At 47.4% G+C, this 15,443-nt stretch overlaps 1 protein-coding gene across 1 annotated transcript in view; it reads left to right on the top strand.

The window, feature by feature from the left end:
• LOC311239495 (supervillin-like) overlaps positions 1-15,443 on the top strand; it is a gene marked incomplete at its 5' end in the record, with an annotated part of 302,875 nt that overhangs the window by 103,445 nt on the left and 183,987 nt on the right. Inside the window, 2 exons of the mRNA XM_084327801.1 lie at positions 1-95; positions 14,942-14,998. The exon at positions 1-95 is cut by the window's left edge and continues 26 nt beyond it. Of these exons, the coding sequence (XP_084183927.1) occupies positions 1-95; positions 14,942-14,998 (152 nt within the window). The remainder of the gene's footprint in view (positions 96-14,941; positions 14,999-15,443) is intronic.

The raw sequence follows: 15,443 nt of genomic DNA, 5'->3' as shown, positions 1-15,443 counted from the left end.
AGGAGGACTGGAGGAACAGGATCAACAAGAAGCAGGAGGTGGTGAAGGAGGCCGGCGAGGATCAGCTCTGGGAGACAGAACACACCTACAAGAAGGTCAGACACTACGCCATTTACAATCCACCTGTCTCAAGCCCCGCCCTCTTCTCTTGATCCTCCCATCACAACTGTCGCCTCCCTCGGACAAACGGAGGGAAGCGACAGTTGTGATTGGAGGATCAAGAAAAAGAGGGCGGGGCTTGAGAGAGGTGGATTAGGTATGAACTCTGATACCTTGCTGGTATGTATTAATGGTGTCAGCCGATACCAGGCAAAAATAGGGTATCTGTATCAGAATATTCTTTCAATACGAAAAGCAAGAGAAACGTCCCAGAATTCAAAACAAAGCACCATAATTTTCCGCATTTTATACAAAGAAGAATGTTACATCTCAAAGATTTAGGAAAGTGAGACTTTATTTCAAAAAATGTTGGCCAATGACTCAGAAAGAACGGTGCAGATGAATGGTCCTGGTCTATAAAGGTGATGTGAAGTAATGGATCAGAACAATACTCAGTACGTTTAGCACCAGAAGCAGTGAGCTCCCTCCCTATAATAATAATAAACAACAACCAAGACCAATAATTCACCATTCATCAAGGTTGCCAGAGTAGCAGCCCTGTACTGATGTCAGTTATATTATCGTATAGCTTACGCTCTGCTCTAGTGGAACCCTATCCCTTATCAATCTAATACTGAATACATTTCTTCACATGTACACACCCATCTGCCTGGCCACACCCACATCCGCTCCTCTACATAAGCGGGGACGTGGCCATACTAACAGCTCCTTCCCTATTTTCACCACCGACAAGTGTCTGTATACACCACTTGAGTTTAGTGCCGAAATAGTTGTTGGAAAGGAGCTACGTGGACATTGTATCTTAGTTTTCTCTCTCTCGCCAATTTATGAGAAAAGCTAAGACATAATGTTTGCACCTTCGGAGGGTTTGGACGCTCGCAACGTCACCTTTCACCAGCACTTCACCATTGCCGCGTCCTCCGTGCATCATGGGGCGTCTCTGGCTCCGCGGTCGTGGCAGTCAGATATGCCCGGGCGGCGCCCGGTGGTGAGTTTACCTCTCCGAGGGGCCGTTGAGCCTCCATCTCCCGTGAGATGGCCTGGTTCCGGCCCTGGTTCCCCCGCCAGTGGACAGTCGGCCGACAGCTCCTCTGGTGGCAGGGGATTTGCGACGCAGACTCTTCGCCTCTGCTCGCTCTCATCGTAAGGCGGCGAGCAGCAGGGGCGAACGGCGAGGCTTTGATGTTGTGCTGGAGCCAGACGAGAGTTCTCTTGCCTCGTCTCCATTTCCGATGGAGACTGAGGATCATATGGAGGGGGCGAGAGCTCTCTTGTTCGAAGCCCCAGTAGAGACGTATCACTCTCCCCCTCTGGGAGTGGCAGGGAGTGTTGCGTCTCCTTGGGGTCCCTTGTACTCCGGTGTTAGGTTAGAACCTCCGACCCTGAGACAAGATGCCCAGCTATCTGCCGCGTTAGATGGTGGCGCCCGTGGCAGCCTCCCGTACGTGAGGGATGCGAGTGACGTGGAGGGAGGTACGCAAGGGGAGTTGCTTGACTTGTTCCCCGAGCTCATGGCGGCCGCCGCAACCGCTAATGGAGTGGCGTTGCCGCAGCCTCTGCCTGCACCTGTTCCTGATGACATGATAGGTCATCTCTGGCAACGTCGTCCTGTGAGAGAGATGGGCATTGTCTGCCCATTCTTCCCATCAATGGAGGCCTACGTGAAACAGGGACAGGTAATCTCCCGCATTGTTGGCCTTACCCCCGCCTACGTGCCAGTCACGCGGGTGGCGTGTTTGGTCCAGGGGCTATACTTTGTCCCAAAATGGTGTGGGAGCCGTTGCGAAAGCCGGTTCCCCAAGGGAAATCGGCTAGGCAGATGGCTAATTGGAGTGACCAGGTGTACATCGACTCAGAGCTTAGCTGCGACTTCCAACATTGCGCAGCTAGCGCGCTACATGTCAAGTCAAGTCAAGTCAAGAGTTTTATTTGTCACGGCATACGAGTATACAATGAAATGCGGGTGGTCTTGCCCGTAACGATGTGCAATACAGTGGTACAACATATAATAGAATCCAATACAAAAAACATTGTGCAATAACAGGTAACAGGCAACATGGTGTGACATCTCGGCATTTGTACATAGTTATTTACAGAGTATATAGGACATGCTAGGTAGCTTTGGTAGTGCAATACACTGTTACTGTTGCTAATACTAGTTTAAAGTGGCCTTTCCTTTTGGCAATAAGTGTGGGTGTGTGCGGCATGAGTGTGTGCCCGCTCATGTTAAAGTGTCAAAGTGGCTGCTAGTGTGTGAGCGTGCACATCGTGCGTGTCGGGGAAGGAGCGTGTCGAGGATGATGGCGGGCGGGTCGGTATTGGATGACCATCAACAATATCTTCACGCCCAGGCGGCTGGAGCCATCCTGCACCTAACCCAGCTGCAGGCGATAGCCACGGGGAAGGAGCGTGCCCTGGCCACTCTATCCCAGCGCCACCTTTGGCTGGAGCAGGCGCGGGTGCCGGAGCAGAAGAGGATTCCGCTGCTCACGGCCCCCTCTCCGATGCTGGGCTATTCGGGTCGGCCATGCAGCAGATGACGGCAGCCTGCAGAGAGATGGAGGAGGAACCCGTCCGTGCCTCGTCCGCTGCAGCCAGCCGCACCACGCCCCGGAGGTAACGGTAGGGATCGACGTGACCAGGCTCCCCAGAACCGTTCCTCCGGGCCGGCTCCCCATGGGGGCAAGAACCGCTCTGCACGCGGCAGGCACCGCTAGTGACTCCCCTGTTTGCCCCTGTCCCCTTCCCCCCCCAACATATGATTTTGTTATTAAATAAAAAGTCCCTCCTGGTGAGGGACTGTTTTTTGGTACAAAATGTGTGTTTATTCACTATATATTGGGGATACGATGTATAAACCCTCACCTAGCTGTGGGGTTGTGTGTTTGCTTAGGGAGTATAGGACAGTTTTCTTGAAAATAGTTTTCTGGTCGCTATATATATGTGGGCTTAGCAAGGCCTGTGGCTAGCACTCGGTCGAAAGACTTGTCTTCCCTCATCATGTAGAAGACTGTGTTCTTCTTGCAGTAGTAAGAGTGAACTTTACCTTTTTTATCTGAGGGGGTTGTGTGTATTCTGTTACATTTGGGAAACATGGCATCGAGTCCATAACCAGGTTAGAGTGTTAGCCTACAGAAGTAATCACATTATGTAGCTTGTACCGAGGTATTTTTGACCCTCTCTTTAAACGTCTGTGTTTCTCTTTACTTGGTGAAGTATATAAACACGGGTGACGTGTTCGCAAACGAGTTTATCGTCTGTGGCTGGCGTGCAGATGGTTGAGCTTATCCTAGTGGATATACGCTTTTCATGTAGCATGCTAGGTAAACTGGTATCATCGCTGCTTGTTTTGTTTTCATCGTATCCGGGGTATGGGGTCTTAATAAGGGGGTGAACTGATAAATCCCTCCCCCCCCTTTTTCTGATTGGCCAGGGGGTTGGACCTCCTGTTCTTCGGTCTTCCTGTCACGCTGTTGGGTCAGCGCGTCACAGGGTGGGGAGAGGGGGGTGGGGGGGGGGAGTTCCCTGGTCCCACGCCATATTTGGGCAGGTGGGTCACGGAATTTCCCCGGCCATAGAATACGTCACTGGGCGCGTTTCTATTGGTTGTGAAGCTTCCGTGAGTTTTTTTCAGGCCCCATGTTGTGGACCTGCTGTCATTGTCAAGATTGAGTTATGCGGTGCGTGGAAACTTTGTTTTCTGCTCTGCTCTCTATTGCATATGTGTTGAGCTTTTGGTCACGTAGCTCAATGTTTACATATATCTTTTCAATTATTACTCGCGTGGGAGGTCTCTCTGGGGGTTTCCTGTCCCCTCTCTTTATACAGAGCAGTGTTGACAGGGTTTCTTTCCCTCAGACGCGTCATATGGGGCCCATATCTGTGTCTTTTGGCCAGCTTCCTACCGCTCGTCCCAGGCGGCATGGAGGGAACGTTATCTGGGTTCTTGTTAGAATTACCATTCATGTGTTTTGGGTCTCGACGTGTACATAGCGCTGGCACTGGGTGTTTCAGTGTGGAACCACGCATTGGCTGGCGCGCCTTGGTTGCTCATTATAGAAACAGCGTTTTTTGTAGAGCAACTGGGATGGAGATTTGATCTCTTTTCCGAGCGCCAGTGTACTAGGTTAGTCTCGACAAATTCTCGCTCATCTCTGGGGGGAGATGACGGAGTAGATCGAAACATTGGCGGAGGGGTCTCACGCCCATGGGGTGGGCCACCGGGCGCGGTGCGTTCATGTTCTGACCGTCTTGGTGGCGCCCTCTGTGATGTTTTAGATCGACACGCGTACCTACCACCCTCTTAGGACACGGGACTGGTTCTGGTCGTGCCGGACCAGGTCAGTTAACCCGTTGTCCGCCGGGGCGCAGATCTGCTGTTCTGGTACCCTGAAGGACTTTTTCGGGGGGAAAATGCCGGGTTGGCCCGGGCATCGCAGGGTTTGATGTTATGGAGGTGTGTGTTCGTGATTACGTCACTACGAGTTATCCTTCGCAGTTGCTTGGTCCATATTGTGTTGTACCTTGCGCTGTGCTAAGGAGCCTGGTCCTTCTCCATTCTTTTTCGCCCCTCCCTTCCCCTGCTTGGCGGGGCTGGGAGGGGGCTGTCGAGGTGGTTCTATTGTACCCCTCTGGCGTCCGTATGTACGTCCTGGTCCGCCGGGCCCATGTCCGGACTCGTTCTCGTCGACCTGTTGGCCTGGGTTAACCCCTTCTTGAAAACTGCTTGTACTGCCTGTATAGCCTGTGTATACACGCAGTTGTGTTTCGAGTTTTTTCTTGGGGGGGTTAAGGGAACAACCGCCTCCTGTTAAACTAAACATAGGGGGGTGGTTGGTTCCCCGGTGTGTTGGTAGCTGAGTCGACTCTCTGGTTAGGCCGGGCTTGACCCCGTCTGCCTGCGAGTGTGGCCCGCACTTTTCATGACGTCTGCCAATCGTGTCAGCCTTCTCTGCCTCTCTAGGGGGTTGGGTTTTGTGGAGGCTGCGACATGGTGCACAGCATACAGAATGCCCCTTCCGCCAGGGTGCTGTTCACGGTAGACCCCTTAGGCGCCTGTCTAGTCCGCAGTGCTCCGGGCACAGGTCGAGTTACGCTCTTGACCTGTTGCCAAGTTTGAGGGATCAACCTCTTTGGGGGTTGTCTCCCCGGTGCACCGACTGGCCCCACAGTGTTGTGGGGGTGTAGCCTCTGTGGAGTGCTTCAGGGCGGCGTGCTGTAGGGGGGAATGGCCTGCTCTTGGATTGGGCCCTGTCCGATACACTGGCGATGTGGGGGGTGGTGTCACTAGTGACCGTCTGGTGGGGTCTCGATGCTACGGCATCGTTGGCCTCACCAGGCCCCCTTTCCGGGGGGTCCTGACCCTCAGGCTGTTCCTGGGGCTGGGTCCTCCTCCGCGCTCCGCTGCTATGGCCTTGCCACGGGGTTGGGTTCTTGACCTTTCTTTTTTCTTCCTGTTCGTTCCCTAGCGGCATGTGGGATGCGAGCCTGAGTAGTCGCGGGTCCTTCTGTGTGAAGGTAAGTCCCATGATCTGCTCACCCTGTGTGTTTGAGTTGCTAAACCCTCTTCGCACAGTCAGATCCGATTCCCTCCCGTCCCCCTCTAGGGGGATCCGGGGGCTCAGGTCCTCCCCGGTTCTGATGGTTGTGGGGGGCCTCAGCGGGTACATTTGTCGAGCTTCTGCTCTGCTCAGCTCCTGTGTTCCACTAGAGCAGAGCGTAAGCTATATGATAATATAACATACAGTTATCCTATAACCATAGTTATATGAGTATAGCGAGCACTCTGCTCTGACTCACTGAGGACCCGTGGTCTTCGCCTTCGGTGGTGAAAGACTTGGGAAGGAGCTGTTAGTATGGCCACGTCCCCGCTTATGTAGAGGAGCGGATGTGGGTGTGGCCAGGCAGTAGGTGCCTAAATGCCTAGTCTGGTAATTAAGAGTCATTTCAGTTAATAGAAAAGCATTTTGGACCTGTATTTCATGGTGTTTAAATAGATGGATAAATAGATAGATATTATTATTACACAAGTTAAAATGTTAAGACAATCCATGTCTATCGGTAAGAATGATTTCTTTGTTGTTAGTTTGTTTCTTACGTGATATTTGGCTGATAGGCCGAGGGACTTTTAGTTTGACAGGATAACGGTGATGTCATTGATTACTGTCAGGTGCGGCAGGGTGACAGCATTTGTTTAGAAAGAGAATAACGCAGATTGTACCGGTGGTCAGGCCGAGTGATGAGAGAGTGGAGCCAGACAGTTTTTAGACCTCTCTCTATTTCCCTGGATAAACTTTGTTAATCTCGCTCTATATATAATTAGGAAACTTGAAAGTGTAACCCAAGTCGGACATTAAATAGTTAATACTACGTCGTGGTCAGTGGCTTTCTTGTGCATGGATGTGGAACGGGAGAATTCAAGTTTGAGAGCGTCTGAAGCTTACGGCATCAACGAGTTTTGGAAACTACATTTCGTCTAAACTTGCTCATTAAAAACGGAATTTGAATTGGGACTGGCCTGACTGAAAGAAGGAATTTTTCGCGGAACGAAAGAATGACAAAAGAAGACGTCAACCAGTAAGCTGTATCTTGTATAATTTGCCTGAAAGAAGACGTCAACCAGTAAGCTGTACTACTGTATCTTGTATAATTTGCCTGAAAGTGCCGTATGCCATTGAAGCTATAACTAACGTTACAGAATGTGGTCAATGGAAAAAAGCATAGTAGCTTGCGGTCTGGATTGAAAGTAAAAGTAATTAAACACGCGTCTAGCTTGCGCGCTCTCGCCAGGTGATTGACATTTTACTAATTGTGGAAAGCCCGACTGCCGACTGGTGATTCAATATGGATGGAATGGAAGTCAGTGGCAAAAGGATAGTAAAATTGATGGAGAAAGCCATGCAGGAGCAAGCAGCTAAACGTGAAAAGGCACGCAAGCACAAATTATCAGCGCTAAATAACATGATGAAAGAAATAGTGACATTAAAGGAAGATGATGCAAACGTCAGCATTGTCAATAACAAAATGCGTTTTGACTTCAGTCATTTGCAACAAGAGCTAATACAAATCAACACTGAACTGGGTCGTTTTATGTCAGAGGAAGAATATGAAGATGATCAGAAGAATTTTGAGCCTAAAATTGCTCCTAGGAGCAAACGTCCCGAAGGCAATGGAGCCGCTCCACGTGGTGAGCAGCGTGCACAAAGGACCATATGCCGTCAGAACTATCCTAGGCTGGACAGTTAATGGACCGCTCAAAGGCGGAAGTGACGCAAGCCAGAAGAGCAAGCGTACAGCAGTGACCGCAAATCGGATCTCAGTCGCCAGGCTAGACGAGCTTCAAAGCAGTTCAAAGTAGACTTTCCGGACGCCGGACAAGATGAAGACATCGAGATGTCAAAGGATGATCAAAAGTTCATGAATATGGTGTCACAATCCTCAAAACTTGTGGATGGACATTACAGTGTTTGCCTGCCAGTCAAGAACAAGACACTGTGCTTGCCCAACAGCAGATCAGTCGCCGAACAACGTGCGCTGAACCTACGAAAAAGATTCTCGAAAGACGACAAGTTTCGCACAGAGTACGTGGCGTTCATGGATGATATCCTCAAGAAGGGCTACGCCGTGAGACTTGACAACGCTGATCAGGAGTCAGCAAAAGGAAGAAAGTGGTAACTGCCTCACCAAGGAGTCAGACATCCAGTTAAAAAGAAACTGCGTGTCGTCTTCGACTGCGCAGCAAGCTTTCAAGGAACATCTGTCATGGTTTTTGCCTTATTTCACCTTTCTGTGACGGATAGCTGTCAATCCCTGTTCCCTGTGGTTAATTGCCTCATGGGTCGGCAGGTGTGTGGGCTTGATTGCACCTGATGCAGTGCAGCTGTGCCTATGGCCATGTGGCTATTTAAGTTTGGAGATTGCAGTGTCAACTGCTTTTTAATTTTCCTTGTGCTGGCTATACTTTTGGTCAGGCTTCTTATATTTAAGTGTAGTGCTGCCCTATTCAGCATTTAGCCTTCTTTTGTAGCTATACTCGTTTTGGTCTACTGGCTTAGTTTACACTTTATTTTATAAAGGCTGAGTCCTTTATGGTAGTGTTTTCTTTTGTTCTTTTGGAACTGCCCTTTGCACATAAACTCCCTTGGTGGAGGTTTATTGTTTTATGTTTGCTATGTCTGTTTTTAGGAGTTGCCTTTGTGGCTTATTTATTTTCTCTACAATACCTCTTTAATGAGTGTCATCCTGTTTTTTTGGACATTACTTATTTTCTTGAATACTCACTTTGAGGCCTCCACCTGTTAAGGTTGTTTTGTGTTGTTTATTTTTCCCCTTTTCCTAAAACGTCTGCGTAAGCAGTTAGTGGTTATCCATTTTACGTATAACTTTAAGAATCCCTATTATCTGCTCATGACCCACACACACACCCACAGCCCTCACAACATCACTGAACCAGCAGCTTCTGCAGGGACCGGACCTGACAAGCTCCCTAATAGGGGTCCTGACAAGGTTCAGACAAGAGACCGTGGTGGTCATGGCCGACGTGGAGGCTATGTTCCACCAGGTCAGAGTCAGCGACGAAGACACTGATCTCTTCAGATTCCTCTGGTGGCTTGAAGGTAACTACGAAAAGAAACTCGTCGAACACAAGATGTTAGTCCACATCTTCGGTGCAACATCATCGCCAAGTGTTGCAACATTTGCACTGCAGAAATGTGCAACGGATCACGAGGAAGAGTTTGGCCCTGAAGCAGCCAAATCAGTCAAGAAAAACTTTTATGTAGACGACTGTCTTAAGTCGACCGTCGACGAAGAGACAGCCATCACTCTTTGTGCCGACTTGAGAAAGATGTTGGCAAAAGGTGGATTTCGCTTAACGAAATGGTCGAGCAATAGCTGAATGTTGCTCAACTCGATCCCCGAAGAAGAAAGAGCCCAAGGGTTTCAAGACCTGGACTTAGACAAAGACAACCTGCCGGTAGAGAGAGCATTGGGGATCCAGTGGTGCGCCGAATCAGACCAGTTCAGGTTCAAGATCAACCTCAAAGATTGCCCGCACACTAGGAGAGGCCTGCTTTCCCTCGTCAGCTCTATCTTCGATCCTTTGGGGTTTCTCGCTCCAGTGGTGCTGCCCGCAAAGATACTCCTACAAGATATCTGCAGGCAGAAGTATGGCTGGGACGAGGAGCTACCAGACAACGTCATCCAGACATGGGAAAAATGGATCTCAGGACTGCAAAGGCTTGAGAACTTCGGAGTGGACAGATGCATCAAGACAAATCAGTTTGGAGCTCCAGCCTCCGCACAGTTCCACCACTTTGCTGACGCAAGTCTAGAGGCTTATGGAACAACAAGCTACCTGCTACTGCGCGACGCGACTGGCAAAGTTCAAACTGCCCTGATGATGGCAAAGGCGAGGGTCGCACCCTTAAAGTCTCCAACCATACCAAGGATGGAGTTGACCGCGGCCGTAGCTGCCGTCAAGATGGACAAGTTTCTCAAGAAAGAGCTCGAACTCGAGCTGCAAGATTCTATCTTTTGGACAGACAGCACAGCTGTGCTGAAGTACTTGAACAGCGAAAGCACAAGATTCAAGACATTTGTGGCTAATAGAGTCATAGCTATCCTGGAGCATTCTCAGACCTCACAGTGGAGGTATGTCAATACCACTGTGAACCCTGCAGATCTCGTCTCAAGAGGACAGACTGTCGACCCATTCCTGAAAGAACAAAGCTGGCTGTCAGGACCAAGTTTCCTGCACTGTTCACAAGACCAGTGGCCCAAGAATCCAGATCCTGGAATGCTGGATGTCGATGATCTGGAGATCAAAGGAGTAGCTCAAGTGCATGTCATTCAGGTGGAAGAGCCAAAAGACGCAACGGGACAGTTGATGAACCATTTCTCATCCTGGACAAGGCTTAAATGCGCTGTTGCCTGGTTTCTGAAGCTGAAGGTCCTGCTTAAAGAGCTGAAAGAAGAGAGAAAGGCACCAGATGGAAAAAGCAAAGTGAGCCGGTTCAAAAGGGCTTTCCAAGGAACAGGCCTCACCTGCAAAGATCTAGCCGTGGCGGAAAAAGAATTGTCAAGCACACCCAGAAACTAATCTTCAAAGAAGATTTGACAATGCTACTGGAACAAGGAAGGGTGAAGAAAAGTAGCTCACTCTTCAAGTTGAATCCAATACTGGAGGATGGAATCATGAAAGTAGGAGGAAGGCTGAGCCGAGCGGCAATGCCTGACGAAGCCAAGCAGCAAGTCATCTTGCCCAAAGACTCGCACATCACAAGGCTTGTGCTGAGACATATTCACGACAACACAGCTCACGCAGGAAGAAATCACATGTTGGCTCAGCTGCATCAAAGGTTCTGGATACCTGGAGCAAATGGAGCCATCAGACGTTTTTTGCATAAGTGCGTCACCTGCAAAAGGCTACATGGAACAACTGGACAACAACTCATGGCAGACCTACCTACCTGCAGGGTCCTGCCAGATGACCCCCCCTTTACAAGAGTCGGCGTTGATTACTTCGGCCCGTTCCTAGTGAAAAGAGGAAGAGGGGAGGCAAAAAGATACAGAGTCATCTTTACGTGTATCGCTATACGAGCCGTGCATCTAGAAGTAGCATCTTCACTCGACACAGATGCATGCCTGAATGCAATCAGGAGATTCCTTGCGAGAAGAGGACAAGTAAGAGAGATGTACTCGGATAATGGAACCAACTTCAGGTCAGCTGACACTGAGTTGAAGAAAGCGTTGAAGACGTGGAATACCAGCGAGATCGAGAAAACCTTGCAGCAGAAAGGTATCCAATGGCACTTCAACCCGCCAGCAGGCTCTCATCACGGAGGGAGCTGGGAAAGGATGATCCATTCCGTGCGGAAAGTTCTGAATACAACAGTGAAGGAACAAACCTTGGATGAGGAGGGGCTTCACACTCTGTTGTGTGAAGCCGAAGCCATCATAAACAGCAGACCCATCACAAAGGCATCGACGGATCTCAACGACCTGGAGGCTTTAACGCCAAACCACTTGTTGCTACTCAAGGTCAAGCCCCAACTACCACCTGGAGTATTCAGTAAAGACGATCAGTACGCTAGACGCAGATGGCGACAAGTTCAGTACATCACAGATGTTTTCTGGAAACGCTGGTGCAAGGAGTACCTCACACAGCTCCAAGAACGACAAAGGTGGTCCACACCAAGAAGAAACTTCAGTGAAGGTGATGTGGTGCTGATCGTGGAGGATACTTCACCTAAAAAGTCATGGCCACTTGGGAGGATCGTGGAGACCTTTCCTGACAAGAAAGGTTTTGTTCGCCAAGTGACAGTCAAGACCAAAACCAACAAGCTTCGTTGCCCAATAACAAAGCTTGTCCTTCTTCATGAGTCTGAGGACTTTTGATGAACTTTATTCTGAAGGCAAAGCCTCGCCTCGGGTGAGGAGAAAAAGATGATGAACCGAAGTCAAGTCTCTGTCATGGGCAGAGCGAAGATCAAGAGCTTTACTTCTTCAGTCTAGTTTAATTTTGAGACTTTAGATTATGATATTTAAGTTAAATGACATTTAGATGCCTTAAGTTTATATTTTGTGTAATTGTTTCAAGGCTGTTGATAACAATTAGGGGCCGGTAATGTAGGTGCCTAAATGCCTAGTCTGGTCATTAAGAGTAATTTCAGTTAATAGAAAAGCATTTTGGACCTGTATTTCATGGTGTTTAAATAGATGGATAAATAGATAGATATTATTATTACAGAAGTTAAAATGTTAAGACAATCCATGTCTATCGGTAAGAATGATTTCTTTGTTGTTAGTTTGTTTCTTATGTGATATTTGGCTGATAGGCCGAGGGACTTTTAGTTTGACAGGATAATGGTGATGTCATTGATTACTGTCAGGAGCGGCAGGGTGACAGCATTTATTTAGAAAGAAAATAACGCAGATTGTACCGGTGGTCAGGCCGAGTGATGAGAGAGTGGAGCCAGACAGTTTTTAGACCTCTCTCTATTTCCCTGGATAAACTTTGTTAATCTCGCTCTATATATAATTAGGAAACTTGAAAGTGTAACCCGAGTCGGACATTAAATAGTTAATACTACGTTGTGGTCAGTGGCTTTCTTGTGCGTGAATGTGGAACGGGAGAATTCAAAGTTTGAGAGCGTCTGAAGCTTACGGCATCAACGAGTTTTGGAAACTACACAGGCGGATGGGTGTGTACATGTGAAGACATTTATTCAGTATTAGATTGATAAGGGATATGGTTCCACTAGAGCAGAGCGCTCGCTATACTCATATAACTATGGTTATAGGATAACCGTATGTTTTGCTCGTCAAATCATTATGAATTGAATTGCTTAAGGCCAGCTCAATGACCCTAGATCAGTGCTGCATATTCCATAAATTCACATACAATTACTCTGGCAATAGCTTCCCATATCCCATCGTACTCACAACTGGAGGAGGGCACGTAATATCTAACCCATCCTTATCAGCGTCATAACCTCATAATATGTTTTGATCCACTTTTTCTCCCCATTTTCTATTTTTCTCCCATCCCAATCCCAATTTTCTCCCCTCCCCTGTCTTGAACATTGCTAGATTGTAGTGAGGATAGAAGCCTTGCATCACGTGTCCCCTCCGGTACACGAGGAGGCAGCCTGTCGCATCTTTTCACCGCAGCAGCTCGAACTCTGAGTGGCGAGGAGTAACGCGTGGGAGGCTCACGCTGCCCCCGATACTTCCTGATTCTGCTGTACAGGTGCACCAACCGACCTGTAGGAGTCGCTGTCCACAATGTCCAATCCCCACCCACCGGCTTTCCCACCCTCTAACACTGCCAATTGTGTTAGTATGACGGCCGGCCAAGCCGGTAGCAACGCCGAGAGCTGGGCTCGATACCAGCATATCATGCGTTAGTGGCGAGCGCCTTGCCCACTGCGCCACTCAGCCGCCTATAACCTCATATTATGTGAAAATATGCTGCTTGTTTCTTTGATCCGCAATCTTTACATTACAAGTGATATTTGGCAGTATCAATACTGTATAATGGTAGATGATATTATCACGTATTAGATGATATTATCATCTACCATTATATAGTATTGATACTGCCAAATATCACTTGTAATGTAAAGATTGCGGATCAAAGAAACAAGCAGCATATTTTCACATTTTGATCTTCGATCTTCGTTGCATAGTCTCACTATGGAAGACACTAGATTGCATCATAGTGTGTACTGGATTACATGATCTTGTATACTAGATTACATTATAGTGTGTACTGGATTACATTATCGAGTATATTAGATTGCATCATAGTGTGTACTGGATTACATTATTGAGTATACTAGATTACAGATCCCCATCGCAAGCTCCTGTCCTGCAGGGTTGTCTTTTGTCCCTCGGTCCATCTGTCGGCTGAGTGGTCCAGATCGAGTCTGTATCCTGTGGACCTCAGGCTCCCTGAGGAATATTTAGGATAATTCCCCTCGTCTACATGATCCAATCAGATCTCTGCCGTTTTACTCTAATGTCATCGGCTTATGATTGATATTATTACATTAAGATCTGAGGTTGTTTTATAGCCAGGATGGTTTAATAACATATTATAAAATGTAGCCTTTTTCTTTATTATTAATTTCTATATTTACGTGGCAATACATTCCACTGCTGATCATCGGTAGTGCTTGAGACTGGTTCTGAATGTTCTAAACATAGATTATTATTATTAGACAAACTGTGCCCTCTTGACTTGGACATTATGTTATTAGACTGGAGCTGTGGCCCTCTTGACTTGGACATTATGTTATTAGACTGGCGCTGTGGGCCCTTGGACATTAGGTGTTTTGCAGTTGCAGTTGGATGTGCATTAGATCCAGAACTATCTTATTGCACTGTAAAAAACTGTGATTTTATATGTCTGCACTTTATGTGCACTATTTTACTCTGTTTATTCTATCTTACTCTTTTTATTATTTAATTATTATTATTATTATTTAAAACGGAATCAAATCAAGGTGGCCTGTTGGGATGTTAGATCCTAATGTGAAAAACTGTGATTTTATATGTCTGCACTTTATGTGCTCATTTTGAGCTGCACTTTGAGCTGCAGTTTCTGTATGAAAGGTGCTATACAAATTGATTGATTGATTGATTGATTGATTGATTGATTGAAAACTTTATTAACAGATTGCAGAATGGGTACAATACAGTACGGCTCAATACACACAATTGTTAAGGGGATACAGACCAGTGAAAGACTTTCGTCTTGTTTACATCAGGGTCCCCCATTTTCAATTCATCATGACATTTATGACATACGCAACATACAGCTATATATCATGACATTTATGACATACACGACATACAAATATACAAATATACAAAAATAAAGTTTATTATTATTATTATTATTATTATTACAGATGATTAAAAAATAATGGAACTCGGTGTCAGCAAAGAGAATTGCACCAATAGAGTTACGACTCCTGGTAATAACTATGATTCCCTATGACTTGTCTGCATCAGTATACTGTAAAAGTGATCAACTGCCTGCTTATACCTTGCAGGTGATCTTCCAGGCACTCACACCCTTTAAACCTACCGTGGTAACCATGGTAACCATGGCCGCCAAACAAACTAAAAACTAAAAATGATTAATTTAGGTTATGGTGGGTGTGATAGGCCTACTGTAACTCTGAGGTTACGTTTTTAAACAATATTTTAGGTGAAAATTCTGATGAGATCCAGTCTTGCTGTGAGGGCGTGGAAAACAAGCCTCTGACCTCTGACATCTGACCTCGCTCTCCCCCTGTGTTTAACCCTTCAGGAGGAAGGGGAGGTCATACAGGAGTACTCTGCAGTGTCTGTGTCTGAACAGCTGTGGGTAAGACACTGCCACACCCCCACACCAGCACTAGCCAATCAGCTTGGTGTGAGTCCCCCCCCCCCCTAAATCAGCTTTGTGTGGGAGCTTTACCCATAATGCCATGCCTGCACCCCTCAGTCACAGATTTGTTGTTGGGTTGTGTGTGTAAAGGCTGACTGCTGCTTCTGGGTCTTTGCACTTACTTCCTGTGGCAGTCTTCAGGTCCTGTCTTTGTCTTCAGAGTCTGTCTTTGTCTTCAGGTCTTTGTCTTCAGGTCCTGTCTTTGTCTTTAGGTCCTGTCTTTGTCTTCAGGTCTTTGTCTTCAGAGTCTGTCTTTGTGCTCAGAGTCTGTCTTTGTCTTCAGGTCTTTGTCTTCAGGTCTTTGTCTTCAGGTCTTTGTCTTCAGAGTCTGTCTTTGTCTTCAGGTCTGCAGGTCTTGTCTTTGTCTTCAGGTCCTGTCTTT

The sequence above is a fragment of the Notolepis coatsorum genome (genome assembly GCF_963971535.1).
Source record: "Notolepis coatsorum genome assembly, chromosome: 13".
Classification (NCBI taxonomy): Eukaryota; Metazoa; Chordata; class Actinopteri; order Aulopiformes; family Paralepididae; genus Notolepis; species Notolepis coatsorum.
This window is presented reverse-complemented; position numbering and strand designations above follow the sequence as displayed.